Below are 26,831 nucleotides of genomic sequence, written 5' to 3' on the forward strand. Positions count from 1 at the left end.
GGACTTGGGGTGAAACCCTCCATGCATGGTAAGGAGCTTCCTTGTCTTGATGTCAGTGGCGTCTAACTCCTCCTTTGGCCAGCTTATTATCCCAGAAGGGTACCTGATCACACGCAGGGTGTAGGTGTTGATGGCCCGGCTCTTGCTCTTACCGTTCAGCTGACTCCTCAGGACTTGCCTGACCCTCTGCAGGTACTTGGTGGTTGCAGCTTTCCCAGCGGCCTCTTCATGGTTTCCATCTCCCTTTCCTGTCTTCATATATATATGAAGAGAGGAATATATATATATATATATATATATACATATATATATATATATATATATATATATATATATATACATATAGAGAGAGAGAGAGAGAGAGAGAGAGAGAGAGAGATGTATATATATAAGCATTTTATTTTTGTATGGTTTTATTGTTTTCATTTTCCTATTTGTGTAAAGGATTAGTATACTGCTAATTTGACATTTAGATAAATTATCGATTAATGTATCAAGTTTAAGGTAAGGGCAGAGGTCACTTAATGTTTAGAAAAAGGTCAGAGAAGCTGCTCATGGTGACGGTCTAGCCATGTGAATATCAAGCTAAGAAAGAAATAAGTAGTGCTAAGTTTCCAAATACACCAGTTTGTCCACTTGCGGGCCAAAGTGGTATGTTTGTTTGTATTTCGTGAATTGTATATTGTAAAATATTTTAATGTTGAAATATAATTTTATTGTACATTTGTGTTCACCTGTTTTACACTGTACCTGTGTACATTAAGAGGAGCACAGTAAACATCAGTAAAGATGAACTCTCGTGTCTCTCGTGTAGCTGGCTCTATTGACTGATTTGTCACTCTGTGTCTGTTATTGCTCAAGACGAGGCTCTCCAAGGCTGTCATATAAGGGTTAGGGGACTGGAACAAAGTAAGAATGCCTCCAATGTGTGGCTTTCTCTTGTAAGCCTTTCTGTTGTTTTGTATATATTTCTCTTTTTTGTTATTATTCCTTTTGTCTTAGTATTTGTATTTTATTCCTGCACAGTTTGTGTAGAGCGCCCATAATTTCATTGTACGTGTACAATGACAATAAAGGTCTATTCTATTCTATTCTATTTCAGGGCTCGCAAAATTTCAAAATCCCTGGTAGCCCTTCGGGCAGGCACTCTTCAGTTTTTGGTAGCCCAAAATAAATTTAAGTAGCCCGAATAAAAAAAAAGAGGACAATTTTTTGATTGATGTTTTGTTTCCTTTACAATATTATACTTTAATGTATAATATTGTAAAGGAAACAAAACATCAGTCTAAAAATATTTAAAACACAAATTACAACAACAAATTACAATCATCAACTCAAATATTTGGTTCTAATTGAACGAACTTGCAAGAACTGTGTACAACATGAATCAGTCTGTGTCAGATCCTGAATTTGAAATTTCCACTGAAATCACGGGTAAGAGGCAAGTGGAACCAAGCAGTGGTAGTTCACTCTTTGCAACATAGTACCCTATTCTAAACAGATTTTTCAGGACTTCTTGTTATGCTTGGTTTACTTTTAGTATGCTTTTTGCAATTGGTGTTTGTTCTGGGAAAGATACTGCAGACTGAGCAATAATGTATTTCTTGCATTTCTCATGGGTTCTGATGGGGTCTTTCTGAAAATGACTGGTCCCAGTAACAAAGGCGCTTGTCGACTCAGAAATCGAGGGAAACTCACAACACACCCGGCAGAACATTATGTTATTTAGCTCGTCATATTCCAGCCACATAAATTCTTTTGTCCATGAAACCAAAAAAGCTGCGCTTTCTTTTTCCCTCATTGTCTGATTTGTCATAACTTTTCCGTTTTGTGGTCGGCTTTTCTTTGGCTGCCCCTTCTTCACCCTGACCTCTCTAGTTTGGCTCTGCAGAACTAAAATACCTGCCTAAAGCCATCTGCTCTTGCACACATACTTACCTAACGATCAGCAATTCTCTGCGCAATCAACCTCTATCACATGTTTAAGCATGCTGCAGGAGATTTCACTTGTCGTGTTTGATAGTAAGCTAACAATTGATAAGACGATGTCAGAGGAATTGGTGCGCAGTTAATCTGTGACTTACCAATTAGTGGTGCCGCTCTCTACACACAGTTCGCGCGATCGCAAAGTGAAAGTGAAAGCAAAAAACAAGCGCAAATTCAAACGCGATTTCAATGTGTCACATATTGACAGTGGCTCATCGATGCCGATGACATAATTACTCATCTACATTTGTGAAAGAATGCAAAAGCATTGACATATCTTTCATTCCTATGATAGCCCGACGGGCAGGGCTGAGATGGATTTTGGTAGCCCGACTGGAAAAATCGCTAGCCCCGGGACGTCGGGCTAGCGATTTTGCGAGCCCTGTATTTGCACTGCAAATCATAGAACACTTAGAGTGGACTCGTGCAGCAGAGCAGGATGGTGGGGATGTGTCTGAATGCTGTAGAAAATAGAAAATTATCAGACACATAAAAAAACAAAGTAAGAGAAATGTAGGCATAAAAAGCAAAATATCCTGCGGTTTCTTTTCTTGCTCACCCAAGGGCCACAGTCAATAAGGCCACTGCATAATTTGACTCAGGAGAGACAAGATCCGTTAGTGTAAGCCTAAACGCTGCCCCTGGCTGTGTTGTGGAAGAAATGTTGAGTCATGGAAAGAACCTTGTTCTGTTACAGGGAACCTAAAATGAAATGTAAAATGTACAAATATACACGTGTCCTAATGAAAAATTAAGCCACCGCCAATCAGGGCTTGGACAATTTGTATCTTTACATTGCAGCTCTGAGTGAAGATATAAGGATTCTGTAGGTCTGCTTTAAAAACCAATAGTGGCAGTAAAATTGTGGTTTATCACAGCAATAAATCCCCAGTTCACTTGTGAGGAAACAGATCATGTCTCAGCTGTCCATGACACCACAAGTTTGAGCCCATTCCCCTTCACCATTAGGTGAGATAGTTGTTATTTGACACTATTGCCATTCTCTCACTTTTATGTGCAGCCCTTACAAAATTCTAGTCACACTTACTAGAGCTGCAAAGTTAACTCAACAATGTTTAATCTAAGTTTACCATAATGTTACTTCTCTGCTATTGAGAAAAATGTTGTAAAGGTTCAAAAATCTGTCCCTACAAAAAATGCTAAATAATAATGATTTTATTTCTGACAAACAAGTATTCACAATTATGACTTCTTTAATTTTTTTTGACATAATCAAGCAGCCGTAATACTTAGCACTTCATAAACTGTGATGTTGGAATTTAGTATTCTCTTTAAGATGCAACCAGTGAGTTATCAAAAAAAAATTCTGTTCCCTACTGATCTCAGTGTTGTTTTGTATATATGTGTGTGTGTGAGTGAGTAACATAACACTTTGGAGTAAAGCTAATAATTAAGTTATTTATTTATGAAATTTTAAGTTGACTTGCTGGGAATTAAATTTAACTCTTTGATGAGGAATAACTTTAAACAAATCCCTGTACCACAAAGTAACAGTGGGAGGTTTATCCTTAACCTTAATAAGAATACATTTCCGAGCTAACAGTAATAGTTTATCACATAGTTTATGCTGCGAGTAAGTTGATTTTAATTCTTTTGAAGGTAAACCAAGAAGAAAGTATCCAGAGTCCCTTTGGATCCGATTCTTAAAGATATTACTCAGTTCTTGAGCTATAGAACTCCAAAATCTTTTAATTAGTTTGCATTCCCAAAAGTAATGGAAAAAGGTACTAGTTTCCTTTTGACGTTTGATACAGAAGGGGGAAACAGGAGGTGCACTCTTATGCAAAACATTAGGAGCTATATATAGGCAGTGTAAAATTTTGTATTGGATTTCTCGCAAGTGGTTGCAAGTAAAACTTGATCTAGCTATGTAAATGGCTCGTTTCCAATCCTCCTCTGTATATTGATTATTAAGATCTCTCTCCCATTTTGAACATCACTCAATGTGCTGCTACTATGAGCATATAGTATTGAATAAAAGGCAGAAATAAAATGTGTTCTGTCTTTTCGCTTGATAAGAAATGTCTCCAAATCATCATACATACCTGTTTTTGCAGAATGTGAAATTTTGTAATGAACAAAATTGCGAACCTGGAGAAAGCCAAAAAATGGTCTCTAGGAATATGAAAATTTGACTGCACTTGCTGAAAGTTCATCAAGGTGTTGTTTTGATACAAGTCGCCACTTACCAATAGCCCATTGTTATGCCACATATAAAACAGACTGCAAGACATTCCTGGAACAAAGTCTTTGTTTCTCAATAAAGGAGTCAAGAATGAAGTGCAGTCTTCTCTGCCCAACCTTTTACGCATTTCCCTCCAAACCCTTATTGCATTATAAATAACGGAACTATTCTTAATCTCTGTTTGTAATTTCTTTTCGTCACAGACAACTAGGCTCTAAAGTGAAGAAGGTGAAACAGACCAAGAGTCTAGGTGGGAATAAGAATTGAGATAAGCATGTAACCACTCCCATAAAAAACGGATATGGCAATTATAGAGAATTAAATTTGGCAACCCTATGCCTTCCCTATCTGTAGGGAGGTGTAAGATTCTAATTCCTAATCTAGGTTTCTTGACATGCCAGATAAATTTTGAAAAAACTTTCTGGGTGGAGGTAGCAAATGCATAGAGGTAGCATTTGTAGGAGATATAATAAATGAGGGAGAATATTCAATTTAATTAGGCTCACATGCCCCAAAAGAGAAAGCAGCAATTTTTGCCATCTATCCAAATCTTTTTTAAAATTTTTATTAGAACTGAGGAAATGTCCAGTTTCCATAGGTGTCAGAAGATAATTATGTTTTGATCAGTTACATGAAATGCATTCTTTATATTTATCAGTGAAGCACATGTCTACGTGACTTTTCACCTAATAACTTTTGACATGAACTCTTCTGTGATAAACAACTTACAGCTTCCTCTTTTTATTCTAGAACATACAGATTTAGAAAAGGGGAACCTCAGCTCTGAGTTCTGAGAATAACGTTGTTATCTTTGTACACACACACACATAAACACACACACACATACACACAGAACAATCTTGTATAAATAAAGAACGCAGACGGTGACAAAGCGCGAGTCCATGAGTGTCTCCTGTGCGAGCGCTTCTGTGACCATCCCTGCGAGTAAAAGAAACTGCAGTGTTGTGTTTTCTGACTCAGACGTCTCAGCTGAAGAACGGCAGGGTAATTTAAAGAAATCCCCTGTCAATAGGTCTTTACGATCTGGTGGAATCTTTAGCCTGAGGTATGTGAAACAACTGGAGGACCATTGAAAGGGATTGCAAATATCTGGAGGAGAGTTAACCTGGTCACCCAGTGGCAAAACCTCTGATTTCCCAAAATTAATTCTGTAACCAGAGAATGAGCAAAACTCACATATAATAGACACAATGGCTGACATTGATAGTTCTGGTTTTGATAAAAACAACAAAATATCATCAGCATACAATGCTATTTTATGTTTTGTTCCACCCACTGTTATACCATGCACATCTTGGTGCTGCCAAATGGCTAGAAGTTCAAGTGCAGAGGAGGAGATGGGAGAAAGGACAGCCTTGCCTTGAACCTCTTTGTAGTGGGAAGGCTGATGATTGTAGTGGGAAGCCTGTGTTATAACACAGGCTTCTGGAAGTTTGTTGATAAGTTTGTTAATCCATGCAATAAAACCCTCAGCTAAGCCAAATCTTCCTACAACGGTAAATAAGTATGCCCACTCAATTCTATCAAATGTCTTTTTGGCATCTAAAGATGTAATATAAGCTTTATAATTTGTCTGATTCAAATATTGTATAATATTTAATAATCGTCTAATATTTGTAAATGAGAAACGATTATGGATAAAGCCTTTTTGATCAGGGTTTATAAGCAATGGGAGAATGTCCTCCAGTCTCATCACTAATAACTTAGAAAGTAAGTTCTTCAATATAGTTTTGGACCTAGTGATTTTGAACTGTACTTCCAGTTTTGTATTGTGTGCTCTAAATCGAGTTGTGCTTTCATTGACGTCTTTTTCTGTGTTGTGATATATGAAATAATACTACCCCTAAGATAGGCTTTGGCAGTTTCCCACAGTAAAGATGGGTTTTGTTAGTGGCCATAAAAACATTCCACTGTTTAGTGATATACTCAATAAATACAGGGCTACTCATTAAGTATGGATTCATTCTCCATTGGCATGAATAAGGGTCAAAATAAGTTGGGTGAATAATTATACTTACTAATGAATGATCGGATAATGGACAAGTACTTATTGAGCACTCTTCCATCCTATCCAGCACCGTCCTGGATGACAGGAGCAAATCTATTCTTGAGAAAGTCACTGACAGAGAGGTAAAAGGAGAAGAAAAAAAAAACCCAAAACAAAAATCCCCCTCCATATTCCTGCACGCAACAGGGAAAACAAGCCAACCTCATTATCGAATTATACTTTTAATTTGAACTCGTTTTACTTTCTAAAGTCCATAACAAAAAAAAAAAAAAAAAAAAAAAATCTGAGTCTTTAGACCATATTCCTATTCCAGAATTATTTTGGGATTTTATTGATATGGAGCAGAACTGAAGATTAGAAAGAGAATCCACACACAAGTACACATCTTGGTTTTTTTTCAAAGGTGTGGAGAGTGGGTTCCAGTGTTTCAGGCTTTTAGTCACACTTCAACATAGATCAGGCACAATGAAAACTTCTTTCCCCATCTTTTCTCAGCAGTGTGCACACAGAGCAACATTCATGTTTATTGTGTGTATTTTGTTTGATAGGGACCATGTCAGAAATAATCCTCTGTCCACTTAGTGCTATGTTTAATATGATATCAAATTGCAACAGCATTTTCTCTGTGTCATTCTGTAACACAAACATATGTGTTCCTCTCCATCGGCCCATAACAGCAGTTGTGGCATCGGTTGCAAAAGGAGATCACATTATTGTGGAGGAATTTTAGTCCACTTTTCTTCACAAAATAGCCTCAGTTTGTAGACATTTGCAGACGTTTGTTTATGAACAGTTGTCTTGAGTTCTTACTAGAGTAACTGGTGTTTGTGCTGCTATGCTGTTTGGTTTTCTCTAAATGTGCCGCTCTCCACTTTGGTCTCATCTGCCCAAAAACAATGCTCAAGAAGTCTTGTAGATTTTTCAGATCCAACTTTGTAAACGTCTCTTAGAGACCTGGTAACAACTCCAAACTAGCCAAACACAAACTTGTTCACTGTTTTAGTAACTGAGCCGCATTTAACTTTAAAATTGAATATGCTAACCAAGCCTCATTATTTTTTCTATTTTTGCAAAATAATGAAGAAAGAACGAATGGCCAAATTAAGTGATATTTTTCTTTGCACGTTCAGTATCCAAAATTGCTATGATGCAGCTAAAATGGGTACAAAAGTGGAAAAAAACCCAGAAAAAATGTCATGGAAAACAGAGAAAGTGACATCACATTCAACTCCAAATCGTAGGTTTTACAAAGACTTCGGGATCAGATGACCTTTTGTATCAGTTGAGTGTGAACTACTGCAGAAGTTCTCTGATGGTCTCTAGCTCAGTTTCACTCTTTTGGTTCTCTAAATTTTCAAGATTAGGCTGGCACAGATGATGGAAACGCTACAAAATGGAGAAAAATGGAGAAAAACTTAATTTAAAAGTTTCATAACAATTCTAAAAAAGCTATTATTATCATGATTTTTGTTATGTTAAAAATCACCCAGTAAACATGAAAGTCTTACATTTTTGTTTAACTATATATTTTATGTTATAACACAGTCATCCCACCTGACTTAGAGTCCCAGTCCCAGTGCCCAGCTTATACAGGGCGCATCCTGGAACTAGCAGGATGGAGGAGAGGGCCAGTATCCACCCCAGCACATATGCCCAGGATGGGTAGATGTACCACCGATTAAAGGTCAGAGGCTGGTACTCAATTAAAGAACATATAAAAGAGCCCTGAGAAATCAAAAGGAGATGGTTTAGTTGGTGAAGCATTGAGTGTTGACATCTTAACACGTAAGCCCAACTCACCAGTGAGACCAGTGGTGTGAGGTAGAGCCAGCAGAGTTTAAAGAAGTAGTTGGCTCGTGTTCCTGTCATGTCCTTTATTATGTCATACAACTTATCTACCCCTTAACAGGAGAAGAAACAAGATAAACGTATAAAGATCACACTTGGGTTCACATAAAGGTTAAATGACAGCCAAAGGAGTCATAAACAGTCATGTAAAGACTCCATTATAATGTCCTCACAAGTGTCTGCAGGATTTGCTCCTACATCTGAGAAACTTTCCCTGATCATGTCATCATCACGACATCATTAGTGTGAGATATAAAAAGAAGAGCACACCTACCAAATATCCAACCCAGTGCCAGAGTTTCAAACACACATAGGAAGAGGATGCAGGCTCCATTACAAGCATAGTAGTCAAACAACTGGAACACAAACATCCCTCCCTAGAGACAATGACACAGATATTTATTTTGCATTCATTTATTTTTCTCACTAAAATCAGGATTACAATTAGGATATGTAATGTTTATTTTTTTCTTTCAGACCCACACACACATTTCCAAAACATTTTTTGGCAGTGATACATTACATACAGACCTCAGTAACCATGACAAGCTGAGAGAAGAAGCATATTAGGCAGAAGAAAAGGAGAAAAATCTCCCTTCGGCCAGCTCTGCGCAACACTTTGGGAAACATATCGATGAAGGACGTCATCACTACTTCCATGGCAACAAACTGTGCAGAAAATGGACAGAACACACTGAGTAAATTTCAAAGCATAAATGCAATGTTCCAAAGTTGTGTGTGTCTTACTTGTGTATCCAGACCCAAGAGAATGAGCATAACAAAGAAACAGATGGACCACAGTTGAGGCAGGGGCATCATGGCTACAGCCTGAGGGTATGCAATGAACGCCAGGCCTGGACCTGAAACACAACAGTATGATGCCAGAACATATAAAACATGCCAGCCAGTGTCGAATGTTTGTGTTTTAGTTTTTTACAGTTTGTGGTGTGTAATGGCATAAATATGACAGCAGGAATGCAGAAAATTGAACAATCACCTGTGCCTGTTCATATTAAGAGGGAAAAATTAAATGACACCAGGTTTCCACCATTACTCATGTGTTTGACTGTGATGGCACAATGGCACTGCCTGATTTAGCCCACATAATATAGTCTGACTATTGGAACTCGAAGGATGCTGACATCTGATTAGTATGGCAGTTTGTTTCCATGGCTGTAAAAATAATTTTTTGCCAGTGAGACCTAAGTCTTAATTTCAAGCATCACAAAATGTCAACTTCCTGACTCAAACATTTAACAAAGCATTCTGTTTTCCTGTAGAAATGTGAATACCACAGAAAAACCTATCCTTCTGTTCCACATTCCTCCTCTTCCTATAATCAAGATAATAAGGAAACTTTCACACAATGTTTGGATGCCAATTTTCTTATTGAGATATCGTAAATTTTGACTTTTCGATGGCAAAAATGCTTTGTTGTTCTTCTTCCAGTGCTGGAAACAAGTTTCCATAGATTAGGTATAAACTCACTACTGAGAAATTAAGCTTTTGTAAACAAAAAATGTTGAAATCATTCAAAAAATACTGTTCCCCAAGATCAAGCTTAACAATTAAAACAGAGCCCTGAAAAATTTAAAATCTTTCTCTTTCTGTTACCAAGTCTGTGACCAGTTGAGACATGCTGCCATAATATTGTTATGTAAGATTGAGTCCATTTATAGATCATTGTTATGTCATATTTATGGGTCCAGGAGAATGTGGTCGCATGTTTGTGATATATACCTGACTCGGCCACTTCTGCAATGGGAACGCCTTGCTCATGAGCCATGAATCCCAGCACTGAGAACACAGCAAAACCAGCTACAACACTGGTACCACTGTTCAGCAAACACAGCATCAGAGAGTCTCTGCAAATCACAAAAACAAAGTGCAAAGTGCAATCACTGCATGTGGCAAAATATGAGGTTTTTAATATTTGAATATTTATTTAAAATTAAGGTAAATAACTACTGATCATCATGTACTTATAGCAGTTGTTGTTGTATTTGTTGTAGCTTCCCAGCACAGTTAGGGAGCCCACACCGATACTGTAGGAGAAGAAGATCTGACTCACAGCCTCCATCCACACCTGTTCCAACAAAGCAACAGTATTACACTTGTCCACCTGTGTTAGACTCTGTTAGAGATTTGAGCTCGTACCTGAGGGTCTATCAGTCGTGAGGGTTCAGGCAGAAGATAAAACATCACTCCTTCGAATGCTCCAGGAAGAGAGAGGCCACGAATCAACAGAATTAACAACATCACATAGGGGAAGGTAGCTGTGACATATACCACCTGTGGGAAAAAACATTTCAGAGCATTTAAGTGTTTACTCAATATGTACTATGTATACGTACTCTATATATAGCTACAGTGAGGAAAAATAATTATTTGATCTCCAGCTGATTTTGTAAGTTTGATTGCTTATGAAGAAGTGAACAGTCTCTAATGTTTGTGGTAATTTAATTTTAATGGAGGGAGACAGGATATCCCCAAAAAGAACACATTAAATAAAAGTTATAAACTGATTTCCATGTCACTGAATGAAATAAGTATTTGAGCCCTTACAACCTAGCCAGAACTCTGGTTCCCATAGATTGGCCGTTGTGGCCTATGTGTGTCAGGGGTGTCGTGTGTGGAGGCGAGGAAGTGACCCAAACGCAGGACTCGTGGATAGTGAAGAACTGAAGGTGGTTTATTATCAAGCGTGGATGAACAGGGCAGGAACGAAAGACTGACTGACTGGCTGAAAGACTGGATGGATGGCTGACTGACTGAACTGAACATACATACGGAGAGACAACATCAACATCACAGGAACATCAATGACACGACAGTGAACAAGTGGAAACAGAGGACTTAAATACACAGACTGATGAGGATGATGATGAGAGACCGGTGAGTACACAGCTGAACATAATCTGGCTAATGACACGAGCTGACATGGGAAAAAACAGGAAGTGGGAACATTAGTGTGGCAAACTAAAGGAGGCAGGCAGGGCCAGGAGGCGCGGAGGCCTCTGGCTGGAGGCAGGCAGGGCCAGGAGGCGCGGAGGCCTCTGGCTGGAGGCAGGCAGGGCCAGGAGGCGCGGAGGCCTCTGGCTGGAGGCAGGCAGGGCCAGGAGGCGCGGAGGCCTCTGGCTGGAGGCAGGCAGGGCCAGGAGGCGCGGAGGCCTCTGGCTGGAGGCGCGGCAGGGCCAGCGGGCGCGGAAACCCCTGGCTGGAGGCGCGGCAGGGCCAGCGGGCGCGGAAACCCCTGGCTGGAGGCGCGGCAGGGCCAGCGGGCGCGGAAACCCCTGGCTGGAGGCGCGGCAGGGCCAGCGGGCGCGGAAACCCCTGGCTGGAGGCGCGGCAGGGCCAGCGGGCGCGGAAACCCCTGGCTGGAGGCGCGGCAGGGCCAGCGGGCGCGGAAACCCCTGGCTGGAGGCGCGGCAGGGCCAGCGGGCGCGGAAACCCCTGGCTGGAGGCGCGCAGGGCCAGCGGGCGCGGAAACCCCTGGCTGGAGGCGCGGCAGGGCCAGCGGGCGCGGAAACCCCTGGCTGGAGGCGCGGCAGGGCCAGCGGGCGCGGAAACCCCTGGCTGAGGACCAGGAGAGCTCACAGCTGGCTCTGGATGCTGTGGCTGCAGGTCCGGGAACAGAACAGGTTGGTGGATGAGTGATTGAGCGACAGAAGGCTGTGCTACAGGAGGCTGAGCTACAGACTGAACTGGCTGGGCTACGTAAGGCCGGAGGACAGACTGGACAGGCTGGAGGATGGGCGACTGGGGAACAGAAAAAGACTGGAGAGGACGAGACTGGGGGACAGGAGACGGAGCTATAGGGGCCTGAGGAACAGGACACTGGGCTACGGGAGACTGGAGGACGGGAGGAGACTGGGCTACGGGAGACTGGAGGACGGGAGGAGACTGGGCTACGGGAGACTGGAGGACGGGAGGAGACTGGGCTACGGGAGACTGGAGGACGGGAGGAGACTGGGCTACGGGAGACTGGAGGACGGGAGGAGACTGGGCTACGGGAGACTGGAGGACGGGAGGAGACTGGGCTACGGGAGACTGGAGGAGACTGGGCTACGGGAGACTGGAGGAGACTGGGCTACGGGAGACTGGAGGAGACTGGGCTACGGGAGACTGGAGGAGACTGGGCTACGGGAGACTGGAGGAGACTGGGCTACGGGAGACTGGAGGAGACTGGGCTACGGGAGACTGGAGGAGACTGGGCTACGGGAGACTGGAGGAGACTGGGCTACGGGAGACTGGAGGAGACTGGGCTACGGGAGACTGGAGGAGACTGGGCTACGGGAGACTGGAGGACGGGAGGAGACTGGGCTACGGGAGACTGGAGGACGGGAGGAGACTGGGCTACGGGAGACTGGAGGACGGGAGGAGACTGGGCTACGGGAGACTGGAGGACGGGAGGGGACTGGACTTCTGACTGGACAGGAGAGGACTGGACTACTGACTGGACAGGAGAGGACTGGACTACTGACTGGACAGGAGAGGACTGGAGTGGGGCTGACTGGACAGGGGCTGACTGGAGCGGGGCTGACTGGAGCGGGGCTGACTGGAGCGGGGCTGACTGGAGCGGGGCTGACTGGAGCAGGCTGGACAGCAGGTGAGTGAACTGACTGGACCGGGAGCTGAACAGCAGGAGAGTGAACTGGCTGGACCGGGAGCTGAACAGCAGGAGAGGGAGCTGACGGGACCGGGAGCTGAACAGCAGGAGAGGGAGCTGACGGGACCGGGAGCTGAACAGCAGGAGAGGGAGCTGACGGGACCGGGAGCTGAACAGCAGGAGAGGGAGCTGACGGGACCGGGAGCTGAACAGCAGGAGAGGGAGCTGACGGGACCGGGAGCTGAACAGCAGGAGAGGGAGCTGACGGGACCGGGAGCTGAACAGCAGGAGAGGGAGCTGACGGGACCGGGAGCTGAACAGCAGGAGAGGGAGCTGACGGGACCGGGAGCTGAACAGCAGGAGAGGGAGCTGACTGGACCGGGGATGCTAAGGAATGAACAGAGGTGGGTGTGGCTAACGACGGAGCTGAGGTGAGCGTGGCTAATGGCTGAGCTACAGACTGAGCTAGTGACGGAGATAAAGCTACAGCCTGGGCTAGTAAAGCTGGTGCCTGAGCAGGAGAAACCTCAGCTAGCCTAACCAGTGATAATGCGAGGGCGTGAAAGGCTGGATCAGGAGGTGGATGAAGAGGTGAAGTAGCAGGTGGACCGGTTAGCTCTTCCAAGCCTCTAGGGAAGTCAGGCTGTGTTCTGGCTGCCCTCAGCCTGGGCGCTGGGACAGGCACGGGAGGTGGCTGGACACCAGTCACCCCCACCCGAGAGACAGGAGCGGGTGTGGAGGTAGACTGGATCGCAGCTGCCCTCCTCCTGGGAGCTGGCACTGGTGTGGGTGTAGGCTGGGCCCTAGTCATCTGAGGAGGTGAAACGGCTGAAGCGGAAGGCCGAATTCGGGACACCGTGCTGGTAGGAAAGGGCTGAGTGAAGGGTGTGGAAATAGTGACTGGGTGTGTGATACTGGCAGTTGTATCAGGGATTGTTCTTGTCTTTCTGCCACCACTATTTACAGTCTTTGACTGAACAGTCTCTGGGGGAGCAGAGCAGAAAAGATATTCCCAGTCTACATCATCATCCAGAAGGGAAACTCCCCATGAATCGGAGGTGAGTCTGTTATTTGTTTTATGTGAGGAATCAGATGAAGAGTGCGAAAAATAGTCACTGGAACACCTCACCGGGAGTTGTTTAAAATGGTCCACATTATGGCGGCGTGTGCGCCGCTTTCTCCGGGAGGAGGAAGCGGGCGGTGTACACATCCGAGCCTCTGGCGCGGGAGCCTCTGTTGAGCCGAGGTGGGAGGCGGAGCCGCTGTGCCGTGGCGAGGTTGAAGGTCCGGTGAATGAGGCAGATGGCATGTGAGCGAGGAGCGGACCCGCGAGAGAGGGAACGGCTCTCCGCGGCGTGAAACGTCCACTCTCCGCGGCGAATGCTCCGGTGCAGGTGAGGCAGCAGGTGGGGGAACGCGGCGTCTCCGAGGCCCGCCCAGAGCCAGGCGAGTTCCCTCGAAGATGTGCTCTTGCTCCGCGAAGAGCCGCTGTTTCCCCTTGAGCTTCTCCGTCCAAATGGAGAGCGCTGCCTCCTGCCGCTCAAAAAGGTCCGAGTCCGCTGGGTCAAAAGCGGGTCGTGTCATTCTGTCAGGGGTGTCGTGTGTGGAGGCGAGGAAGTGACCCAAACGCAGGACTCGTGGATAGTGAAGAACTGAAGGTGGTTTATTATCAAGCGTGGATGAACAGGGCAGGAACGAAAGACTGACTGACTGGCTGAAAGACTGGATGGATGGCTGACTGACTGACTGAACTGAACATACATACGGAGAGACAACATCAACATCACAGGAACATCAATGACACGACAGTGAACAAGTGGAAACAGAGGACTTAAATACACAGACTGATGAGGATGATGACGAGAGACCGGTGAGTACACAGCTGAACATAATCTGGCTAATGACACGAGCTGACATGGGAAAAAACAGGAAGTGGGAACATTAGTGTGGCAAACTAAACTGAAAATGAACAGAACTGAAAACACTGGGTCACCGACCCAGGAACCCTGACAATGTGGCACACAGATTGCAATCAATCAATGAATTAATCAGTTACAGATGCTCCTGTCACAGTTCTGGATCTTAGATCCAGGTTTTGAGTTTATTATGGTTTTTTGAGTGTTTTGTGTTGTCATTATGACTTAAGTTTCAACAGTCAGTCCTGAATTTATTCTTATTATTGCTTCAGATTTTTCTTGTGATCTCAGTTTAATTCCTTGTTTATTAAGTCCCTTTGTTTCCCCCCTTTGTCCTGTGTCCCTCGCTCCCTAGGTGCATGTGGGTGTGGGTGTGTCACTGCGTCTTGATTCCCTTTTCTTTTTACATGTTCCTCTCCTTGTTTTTCATTCCATATTCCTCCTGTCTCTCGTGTGCATTCATGTCTGTTCTCCACAGCCCATTTTGCCTCTTGTTGCAACATAAACAAAAACAAACAAACAAAAAAATAGCAACACAGATTCCCCTGTGCATTATGTCTATTTGTCCTATTGTTGCTCTGAGTTTAGTTTCTCACATTTTAGATTAGTTATTGGCTTTTGGTTTTTCTTATTTTTGCACTCTTGTGTTTTTCGCCTAAATAAAAGGCTAGCCTTTTGTTATTAGGTATCCTTTTCCCTCTGCCATCTTCACAGGGGTCCTCCCATTGCCACACATGATCTGCATCTACAGATCGTTGACAACAGTTTTCTATATTTTGTCCACAAAATACGGAAAATCTGTGGAGGTAGCTAACACTTCAAGTTAAATACTTATTTCATTCAATGACATACAAATCAATTCATTACATAACTTTTATGTCACATTCTGCCTCACTCCATTGAAATTAATCTACCATTTAAATTAGAGACTCATTAGAGAGTCATGTAAGTGGGCAAACGTACAACTTCTGCAGGGGATCAAATAATTATTCCCCCATTGCATTTACCAGCAAAACTACCTTTCCTGTAGATCTGACTCCTTTCCAGACACAAAAGTAGCAGACGATCCACATAGCGATGAGGCACAACAGCACCTCCCACTGGATGCTGCCTATTTCCTCAATGCCCCCTGAGATCATCAGCACTCGTCGTCTAGAAGTCAATTAAATGCAGAAGGTAAAAAAAAAAAATAGATAGATTGATAGACAGACAGACAGACAGATCGATAGGTAGAAGGGTATAGATATATATAGCTGCAAAAGGTACAAAATGTTTTATTGGGCTTTAAATAACTTGGTATGTAGGCTTTTTCAGTCCATCTACATAGACATACTCCCAAAATTCGGTGGCTGCAGAGGTCGAGTTTGTCTGGTTGGTCCAGTGGACGGTGTTATTTTTTGTTGAAAAGTCTACACAGCCCTCTGAGAGGAGAGTGTGAAAAGTGTCAGAACAAAAGTTTAAATACTTCGACAATTTTTTATTGGAAATTGGAAATAATCTTTGCATTTTACCTGTGTTCCAGTCGTTGTTGCAGGAGGCCCAGGGGAGCTGAGAGCTGAAGGAGAACACGAGGTAGAGCAAAGCCCAGGACAGAATAATGATGTAGGTCATACAGGTGTAGAGGATGATCAGTTGTCCACCAAAGCCAATCCCTGAAAGGCATTTACAGGTAATGATTACAAAAATCTCCATTTATCAATTACTCAGACTCCTTGTTGTTTTAGGGTTACTAAACAGTTTTGGCTTGAGGTCTGTGACTGTGGTGGCCATTTGAATGAACTCATTGTCATGTTCAAGAAACCAGTTTAAGATGATTTTGTGATATAACAGGATAATATGACATTATCCGGCTCAAAGTAGCCATCAGAAGATGGGTACACTCTGGTCATAAGGTGATGGACAAGGTCAGCAACAATACTTAGGTAGGCTCTGGCATTTAAACGATGTGCAGCTGGTACTAAGGGGCATACGGTGTACCAAGAAAATATCCTCCACATTACACCAACATCGCCACCACCACCAGCCTGAACCACTGCAAGGCAGTGTGGACTTATGCTTCTATGCCAAACCTACCATCAGACAAAAGTTTGCTCTCTTCTCCAGTTTTGGTGAGCGTCTGTGAATCACAGTCTCAGTTTTCTGTTCCTTATCTGAGTGGCACTTGGTGTGATTACAGCTGAAGTCCATCTGCTTCAAGGTTGTTGTGCATTGAGAGATCCTATTCTTCCCGGGATATATTGGATGTGTGTGTGTGTGTGTGTGTGTGTGTGTGTGTGTGTGTGTGTGTGTGTACGTGTGTGTACGTGTGTGTGTGTGTGTATTTCATTTTGCATGTGGATATTTGATTTGTGTGTGGGTACTGAAATCCATGTGTGCGTATTCAGATTTTTGCTACAATAATATGTCGAGATACTGTAGCAGGTTACATGTGAAAAGGAAGCCTAGTGAAAAGTTGGGTGAGCTGTAATTGCCTGTATTTTCAATGCTTTCAGCAAAAGGTTAAGACTTTTCAGGCCAAAATCCTAATAATAATAATACATCCTAATAATATGCAACTTTAAAGTCCACTTTTTTTTAGGCTGCTTGCATTCTGTTGCTAATTGCTATCTTAAAATTAAATGAGTCCAATAACTTGAAGCTACAGTAGCTACTTTTATGTGCAGAATTCAGTTGTAGGATTGTCCAGTGCCTATTATTCATGGTCAGAAGAATCCTTTAAAAAAATAAATAAATAAAGAGTGCCACAAACACTGTTTTAGCCATTAGCAGGGTAGCAGGGTCTGAAGTAGGGTTGCCAACCGTCCCTTAAAAAACGGAATTGTCCCATATTTAGAAACAAAAGTACACGTCCCGTATTGAGCACTGCACTGTGTGCCGGCGCACTTTTTCCATAGGCATGCTTCTAATGGTGGGCACATGAAGAACATGAGGGGCGTGAAAGCTCGGGGAACCCTTAACCAATTTTCTGTCCACCAGGCCACGGCAGAAGCAGATATGGTATGTAAACACTGGTTTGTTTGTTTTTTAAACCCTCTGGTTAAGGTTAATATGGGCATGTGCAGTGAATATCAGCGCTATGTGGCCAGAAGTGTGATAATATAATTTATTTTGTGTAATAAACAACTGCAAGGATAGATGATTATAACAAATAGATGACTAATACATAAAAGTAATACATAGATGAATAATAATGTTGAGTTATGATGCGTAATCATGGGAACAAGCGGGTTTACAAATGGCAGCAGCTGATTAGCATTAGAAAAGCTGAAATAATACCTCTAGCCAATTGCACTAAAAGCACTATATGTGCACCGTTACAAGAATGTTTTTCGTTCTATTGTTTTCTATTAATTTATATAATTTTAAGTTAAGCAGGACAGAGTTCTTTTAAAGAAAGATTTACTTATATTCTCAAAAGTTAAGCATGACAGGCGTCTGTTTAAGAAAGAGACCTGTTTTGTTGTGTTAATGTTGTCATTTTGAGCTAAAAATAAATGGCTAAATGATCATTTGTTTCCCATATGGTCATATCACAAAGAATATGCATCTACTTAAATCAAATTCAAGTCAAATGGTTAAAAAAATAATTTCACACACAAAAAAAAAGAGCTACAAAATTCACCACACTGGGAAGGGTGAAGACAACTGGGTTGCCCGGCCCTGGCCACGAGGTGTCCCTTATTTATTTTTCAGGGAGTTGGCAACCCTAGTCTGAAGTAAAGGGGACAAATACATGTCAATACTTAATAAAATTAATAAAATTGAGTATTTCGCATTTGACCATCATGGGAAATATTTGAGATAATGTAGAAAAGACCAAACGACACATTGGTGTCAGAAGTGGGATAGCTCACCCTCGCCGGAATGGAGCGAGAGATTCAGAGGCTGGAGCAAGCCGTCGAGGAGAGCACTCGCTGCTTGGGGAGCTGGCGATTGAAGTGAGAGGAAGCGACCGGCCATGTAAGTCCCCCGACAGGTCCCGACGGAGCGAGCGCACTGCGGCGACGTCAGCCCGCCGCAGCTGGGAGAGCGGGGGAGCAGCAACCCCCCCGCGACAGATGCTAGGACAATGCTTCATGGGCTGCCTCTGTTGACAGATGTGCGCCGAGCCCCTGAAAGTGTGCAGTGATGCCTACAATGCCAGTTAATGTACCAAAATATAACGGGCTAACCCCGCTAGAGCCCTACCTCTCACAAGTCCGGCTGGCAGTGAGGCATAGTGGCTGGAGCGACAAACAGGCTGCTACGCACCTAGCGCTAGCTTTGGAAGGAGATCCGCTGCTGGTACTCCTTGACCTAGCCCTGGCAGAGCAGCATGAGCTCCAGGCCCTCACAATGGCACTTGAGAGGCAATTTGGGCAGCAGCACTCCTCTGATCAGAGCAGGGAGCAGCTGACCAACCGAAGCTGTTGGGCAGGAAAGAGCCTGGGCACCTTTGCGGTGGATGTGTTGCTGTATGCTCGTCGTGGCTACCCGGAGTTCCCAGCAGCAGCTTGGGAGGAGCTAAGCCTGCATGCCTTTCTGCGAGGACTTGCTCTGGAGCAACTGCACCAACACGTCCACCTGCACATGCCTCGAACTCTCCATGAGGCGCTCCTTGAGGCTGAAAGGGCCAAGCTGGTGCTCGCCTCTCGACCTAACCAGCAGGTGAACCCCCCAAACTACCCCCAAATCAGAGCCGCAAACTGCGACAGGGAGGGGGAGGTCGCGGAGATATCCCTACGCAGCCTCAGGGAAACAGGGGGGAGCGGTGTAGTGAGGGGATCACCGCTCCAGCTTCCTGCCCCCCTCCAAGGAGGATGCACAATGGTGGGCCAAGTCGGGCACATCAAAGGACCAATACGACCTGGTGTGCTCCCCGAAACATCCGGGACGCTTGCGATGGGTCGGTCACCCAACAACTGATGACGGGGGAGAGGACTGACATGCGGGGGAAGAAACCGTTGCAGATAAGAGTGAAGGATCTGGAGCTGGTGCATGACTTCTTTCTTGCTGACTTCGGGCGCCGGTGGCTCTGGATCATCTCTATTCGCCTCAGCCCCAGCCTCTAGGCCTGATAAACCCCCCTTAACCGAGACAACCCAAGCTGTTGATGACCTGTGGCTGCGTAGCAGCGTAGGTCTCACCGTTGACCAGCGCCAGTGGTTGATGTGCGTCCTGGACGAAAACGTAGACTTCTTTGCCGCTAGTGACCAAGACTGCAGGCAGACGGGGCTGGTTCAGCACACCATCGACACCGGCTCTGCTCAACCCATCCATCTGTGCCCACACCGGCTGCCCCTCTCGAAACGGCAGGTGGCGGAGAAAAAGATCCGTGAGATGGCTGCGGCTGGGCTGATTGAGCCGTCGGACAGCCCATGGGCCATAGCCCCCTATGCAAGGCCTAAGACTGCTTCACCATCGGACAGAGGCTGTGGCAGTTCAGAGTCATGCCATTTGGGCTCTGCAATGCGCCAGTGACGTTTGAGAGGCTGATGGAGAGAGTGCATGTGAATATCCCTCGCAGCCGCTGCGTTGTGTAACTGGATGACCTGTTGGTGCACGGTGGTGACTTCCACAGTGCACTGTCCCACCTGAGCGAGGTCTTCAGTGCCATCCGAGAAGCTGGGCTGTGGCTCAACCCAATGAAGTACCAGCTGTTGGCGAGAGAGACCACGTTCCTGGGCCATGTGGTCAGCGCTCAAGGCATCGCCTTCATCGACCCAGCGAAGGTGGCTGTGGTCTGGAACTGGCCGACTCACTCGAACGTCAAAGAACTGCAGAGCTTCCTGGGCCTAGCCTCCTACTACTGCTGGTTCATCAAGGGGTTCGCGGCGATAGCCAGCCCTCGTCACTGCCTGACTTATAAGGGCCAGCCGTTTGGCTGGGGTGATGCCTGCGCTGCAGCTTTCACACAGCTGAAGGAGGCCCTCACTAGAGCTCCAGTCCTGGCCTACCCCAAAGCTCGGCAACCTTTCATTGTGGACACTGACGCTAGCAATGTAGGAGTCGGGGCGGTCCTTTCTCGACAGGATGAGGCCGGCGAGCTGAGAGGAACTACTGCGCAACTCGGCAGGAGCTGCTCGCCGTAGTATTGGTGGTGCGGCACTTCCGGCTGTACCTACACGGCTGCTGTTTCCTCCTGCGCACTGACCATGCGTCTCTCACTTGGCTCCTGAACTTCAAACACCCAGAAGGTCAGGTGGCCTGCTGGCTGGAGGTTCTTCAGGGCTACGACTTAAAGACCCAGCATTGGGCAGGTCGGCAGCATGGCAACGCTGATGCCCTCTCCAGACGGCCCGGCATGGCCCTCGAGTGCCACTACTGTCAGCGGCAGGAGGAGCGGGCCCAGGTGGCATTGGGCGTGGCTACTGCTCAGGCCACAGCCAGCGGAGGGGGATGGCTCCCGTTGACCATGCAGCAGCTGAAGCAGGAGCAGGGGGCTGATGCGACGTTGGTTCAGGTGGGGGCCTGGCTGGAGGCGGCGCAACCCCTGGACTGGACGGGGGTGTCAGGGAAGGGGCCCGAAGTGAAGGCCTATCACTCTCAGTACAACAATCTGGAGACCCCCAACGGCCTCCTATACCGGAGATGGCGGGCCCCCGGTCAGGGCAAAGATCTCCTGCAGCTGTTGGTGCCTCAGTCGCTGCGGTCGCAGGTGCTGAGCTTGTCCACGGCTCGGTGGGGGCCGGCCACTATGGGAATCCCAAAACTCTCCGCCATCTCAGGGGACGGTTCTACTGGCCTGGCTGTTGATGGGATGTGGAACTTCATATGCACTGCTGTGACACCTGCATGGCACAGAAGAGCCCAACTCAACGCTCCACTGCCCCCCTGCAGCAGTACTTGGTGGGGGCCCCGATGGAGCGAGTGGGAGTGGACGTCCTAGGGCCTTTCCCCATTACCGAGTCAGGGAACCGGTATCTGTTGGTGGCCATGGACTGTTTCACGATGGTGGGCCAGAGATCGACTACTATAGGAGGCTGAGGGAGCAGCACATGTGGTTAATGACTACACCCGCCAGGCCCAGACCAGCGCTGGAGTACGACAGAAAAGAGCCTACGACACCAGGTGCCGAGGGGTTGCTTTCGTGCCTGGCGACAAGGTTAGGGTGTACTGCCCTGTTCGTAAGAGCAGAGTGTCCCCCAAGCTGTGCAGTCACTGGCAGGGGCCGGCGGAGGTCGTGGAGCGGCTAACAAAAGTGGTGTACCGGATCCGCATGCCGGGCCCGGGGCGCATGGTGGTGTTGTATCAGGACAGACTGTCACCATACTGACCGCTCGCTCTAGCAGCCGCTCTAGCAGGGGATGCTGGTGGTACCCCATGTTCGCATCAGAGTGACTCTCCCCCCACCGGTCGAGATCGGCCTGTGCGTCGAAAGAAGACACCTGGACATTTGCAGGACTTTGTGTTGGGTAATAGGGTTGTCGGGGACGACTGACCCCTTAGGTGGGGGCTATGTAGCGGGTCAGGGCTGTTTTGGGCTTTGACAGTTATGTTCTGTTGTTCCAGGCGGCAGCGTTATGTTGCCATAGTTACAGTGTGACGCTCTCTCTCTCTGCGACTGTGTGTTTTCTGGGTGGAGAGAGTGCCTTTGCTGTTATTATGCTAAGCTACGCCGAGCAGTTGGATTAGCGGCGGTGTGTTCAGTGTTGAGAAAATAAACAACTGTGCTCCCTGGCAATTCGGGGAAGCAAGACCAAACAACACCTCTGTCCCCTCCTTGTCTGTGCTCACCATAGTATGTTCTCAGTTAAGGCTTGAACTTTTAACTTGAGGATTGTGATAAGTACAGAACTGGCTTAACTTTAAATACTTATTAACTTGTTCACTACAGTTTAAGACACAGTTGTGCAAGACTGTGAATAAATGGCCATTGAAGAGAAGGATAACGTGATGTTTTCTTGTTATTATCAATCCCTGAACAGCTTACCTTCTGCTAGTGGGCACAGCTTCCTCCAGCAGGTAATGCCACCCTCCTGGGTGAATTGCCCTATAGTTGTCTCCAGCAGGAACACAGGTACACCACAGGTTACCGCAAATACCAGATATGGCACTAGGAATGCACCTGAATTAAAAACATACACAGCAAACATACCTGTTGTGCAGCTTCTGAGTAACAAGCTTACTCCATTACATACGGACCAGGTATATGCTTTTATAACAAAACATATATCAGTTGTTTAAACATACTACCAGAATTAAGACAACATATTGGGAAGTTATCAAATGAAATGTTTACTAATTAATTATTTGATTGGTACGTTTACTACTACTACTACTACTACTACTTTTTACTAGAACTTTACTTCATTTGTGAAAGTTGATTTCACAATTAAAATTACAAGAGGCAAATTTTTATAAACTAATAATATTGTTTTCCTCTTCTTTTTATTATAATTATCCTGTTGCGAGGAATCAAGCTGCCTGAGGACTGGATACTTTTGAATTCAATGGAGCAGAGTCTCCACTTTGGATGCTGGCATCAGATTTGCGGGAATCAACCTGCTGCCAAATCCAAAATGCTTCAAACAGATAGAGAGCCCTGCTTGGCTTCACCTACAGTTGTCATGTGAGCTACAGTGGCTTGCAAAAGTATTCGGCCCCCTTGAACTTTTCCACATTTTGTCACATTACAGCAACAAACATGAATCAATTTTATTGGAATTCCACGTGAAAGACCAATACAAAGTGGTGAGAAGTACACATGAGAAGTGGAATGAAAATCATAAATGATTCCAAACATTTTTTACAAATAAATAACTGAAAAGTGGGGTGTGCGTAATTATTCAGCCCCCTGAGTCAATACTTTGTGGAACCGCCTTTTGCTGCAATTACAGCTGCCAGTCTTCTAGGGTATGTCTCTACCAGCTTTGCACATCTAGAGACTGAAATTCTTGCCCATTCTTCTTTGCAAAACAGCTCCAGCTCAGTCAGAGTAGATGGACAGCGTTTGTGAACAGCAGTTTTGAGATCTTGCCACAGATTCTCGATTGGATTTAGATCTGGACTTTGACTGGGCCATTCTAACACATGGATATGTTTTGTTTTAAACTATTCCATTGTTGCCCTGGCTTTATGTTTCGGGTTGTTGTCCTTCTGGAAGGTGAACCTCCGCCCCAGTCTCAAGTCTTTTGCAGACTCCAAGAGGTTTTCTTCCAAGATTGTCCTGTATTGGGCTCCATCCATCTTCCCATCAACTCTGACCAGCTTCCCTGTCCCTGCTGAAGAGAAGCACCCCCAGAACATGATGCTGCCAACACCATATTTGACAGTGGGAATGGTGTGTTCAGAGTGATGTGCAGTGTTATTTTTCCACCACACATAGCGTTTTGCATTTTGGCCAAAAAGTTCCATTTTGGTCTCATCTGACCAGAGCACCTTCTTCCACATGTTTGCTGTGTCCCCCACATGGGTTGTGGCAAACTGCAAACGGGACTTCTTATGGTTTTCTTTTAACAATGACTTTCTTCTTGCCACTCTTCCATAAAGGCCAACTTTGTGCAGTGCACGACTAATAGTTGTCCTATGGACAGATTCCCCCACCTGAGCTGTAGATCTCTGCAGCTCGTCCAGAGTCACCATGGGCCTCTTGGCTGCATTTCTGATCAGCGCTCTCCTTGTTCGGCCTGTGAGTTTAGGTGGACGGCCTTGTCTTGGTAGGTTTACAATTGTGCCATACTCCTTCCATTTCTGAATGATCGCTTGAACAGTGCTCCGTGGGATGTTCAAGGCTTGGGAAATCTTTTTGTAGCCTAAGCCTGCTTTAAATTTCTCAATAACTTTATCCCTGACCTGTCTGGTGTATTCTTTGGACTTCATGGTGTTGTTGCTCCCAATATTCTCTCAGACAACCTCTGAGGCCATCACAGAGGAGCTGTATTTGTACTGACATTAGATTACACACAGGTGCACTCTATTTAGTCATTAGCACTCATCAGGCAATGTCTATGGGCAACTGACTGCACTCAGACCAAAGGGGGCTGAATAATTACGCACACCCCACTTTTCAGTTATTTATTTGTAAAAAATGTTTGGAATCATTTATGATTTTCATTCCACTTCTCATGTGTACTTCTCACCACTTTGTATTGGTCTTTCACGTGGAATTCCAATAAAATTGATTCATGTTTGTGGCTGTAATGTGACAAAATGTGGAAAAGTTCAAGGGGGCCGAATACTTTTACAAGCCACTGTACCTCAAGTGATAAAATTAACATTTCCTAGAGTACCAATGGAGTTTGAAGTCACACTTTCAGTCTCATTTCAGTGACTGTGAACTAGTAATAATAGACCTTGAACTAGCAATTTATTTTGCTCATGCTTTGCCAATCAGTATAATCCAACAAGATTATTACACCTTTTGGTTAGTTAATGTAAAATAAATATATTAAATGAATTAAACATAAGTGTTAGGAACGCAGTGAGTTTCTCATTTGCTTACCCCCTCCATTTTTGTAACAGAGGTAGGGAAACCTCCACACATTCCCCACGCCGACAACATTTCCTGCCACAGCAAGGAGAAATTCCACCTTATTTCCCCAGTGTCCTCGCTCCTCCACCTCTGGCTGCATGTCTCTCCGTGTAGATTTTCTTTTAATCATATCCAAAAGTTCAGGGTGCGGACAATGAAGCCTCTCCGCTTGGTGCTCTAATCGTCACTGCCTTTATATTCTCTGCCAATTCTGTGTTGAGGAATGAGTTAATAAGTTTTCAGTAGAAACATTAATTAACTCCATTAGAATAACTGGGTGAAACAAACAAAAAAATGTTTCAAGATTTTAAAGCTTTCACTTTTAACTTGTTGGGGTCTATGTTTTTCAAGATGCATCTCAGATATAGGAGGGGTTAAAATTTAGTCGTGCTGCATGACTATGTCACAACTGCCGTTCGTTAAGCTATACTTGCCAGTCTTTTTTGTTGGTCAAAGTAAAAGTTTGAAGGAAACCATCATGAGGAGATTGTGAGTAAAAATCTTGGGGTTGGAGCAGAAGAGGAGGTGCACTTAAAAGTGGGGTCTCCTGTCTCCATTTTGACTTTGGGTTTGTGTTGGTGGTTGCAGTAGCTTCTGTTGGTTCTCTAAGGCTGTCAATGAAGGTGGGGGGAGCTGAATTTCAAATGAATAACTGAGTAATAGGCTTTAGTAAGGGTTGTTTGAAAGTAGTTAAATGTGTAATTTTTGTTTAATTATTTAAGTTAAAATCCTACAGCTGAAGCACAAAGGAAGGTTTCTCAGTACATTTGTGTGATGTGTGATTTTTCAGTTAAATATAAACAAGGTGCATGACTCTGCATAATTCTTTGCTTCCAACTTTCTTACCTTTGCCAGATTGTATTTAAGGTCTAAAGACACTAAGAGTGTTCAGTACTTGCTTTGTCTAGATAAATGGACCTCAGAGGAGAAAAGTGAAGACCCATCAGTCAATTATGGGATACTCTTTAAAATTACTCTGAACAGTGGTGTACATACACTGCTTCTTAAACTTGTCAGGTGTCTGCATGATGTCATCGTAAAACAACTTTTTAAAAATCTGTTAAGAATTGCTTTTCTCATCTTTCCCATTAAACGGTAATGGTTTGTGAACACAATACAGACTTATTTACCAATACTTTGTTTCTACTTTTTTTAAAATTTAAGATTGAGAAATAAAAATTGCAAAGATGTGTGCGTGAATAATAAGTGAGTATTAACCTGTGTTGCATTTTGCCTTTGTTTGTGTTGATACTGTAATATGTTCACTTTTTAGGAGCCAATGTAGTTCATAGCAGGAGCGATAGGCCACGCATGCAACGCGTGAGTTCCCCCTCATTTCATATGCTATTTGATCTTAGTTAGCTTATCTTGATTTAGCTTTAGTTGTACGGTCTCTCATATGTCCATAACTTCATTCCTGTGTTATCAGAGCTTCTCTGTATGTATGTGGTGCCCGTGATTGTTTACTTTATACGGAGTTTGTAGCGGACAATTTGTTATAAGGATCATTAAAATGCCGATCGTAGTTCGACCGGAAGTATCACGTTCCCGCTTGCTCTTCATAATGAGAGCATTTCGGCGGATTATAATATAGAAGCCTTTATTTTGTACAACAACCGGAAGTAGTCCCTATGTACTGATGGTAACTTAACCTCGCAGTAATGCCGTTCAGTTGCACCGTTTAAGTAGAAGTATACTACATTGCTCTGATCTTTATATATAGTTATGTTAACAATATTGTATTATGTCTATATCTGATTATGTCACTTATCTATTCTCTTTAT

At 44.7% G+C, this 26,831-nt stretch overlaps 1 protein-coding gene across 1 annotated transcript; it reads right to left on the reverse strand.

The window, feature by feature from the left end:
* Positions 1 to 7,514: 7,514 nt before the first annotated feature.
* On the reverse strand, positions 7,515 to 25,177 carry LOC134641655 (sodium- and chloride-dependent GABA transporter 2-like). The gene is made up of 14 exons (XM_063494148.1): positions 25,018 to 25,177; positions 22,507 to 22,641; positions 16,106 to 16,246; positions 15,928 to 16,015; positions 15,614 to 15,746; positions 10,227 to 10,361; positions 10,052 to 10,155; positions 9,810 to 9,934; positions 8,817 to 8,929; positions 8,601 to 8,738; positions 8,344 to 8,446; positions 8,022 to 8,122; positions 7,776 to 7,946; positions 7,515 to 7,607 (listed from the first exon to the last, which is right to left on the reverse strand). The coding sequence occupies exons 1-14, from the start codon at positions 25,175 to 25,177 to the stop codon at positions 7,515 to 7,517; spliced, it is 1,740 nt and encodes a 579-aa protein (XP_063350218.1).
* Between the last annotated feature and the right edge of the window lie 1,654 nt (positions 25,178 to 26,831).

The sequence above is a fragment of the Pelmatolapia mariae genome, linkage group LG14 (assembly GCF_036321145.2).
Source record: "Pelmatolapia mariae isolate MD_Pm_ZW linkage group LG14, Pm_UMD_F_2, whole genome shotgun sequence".
Taxonomy (NCBI): Eukaryota; Metazoa; Chordata; class Actinopteri; order Cichliformes; family Cichlidae; genus Pelmatolapia; species Pelmatolapia mariae.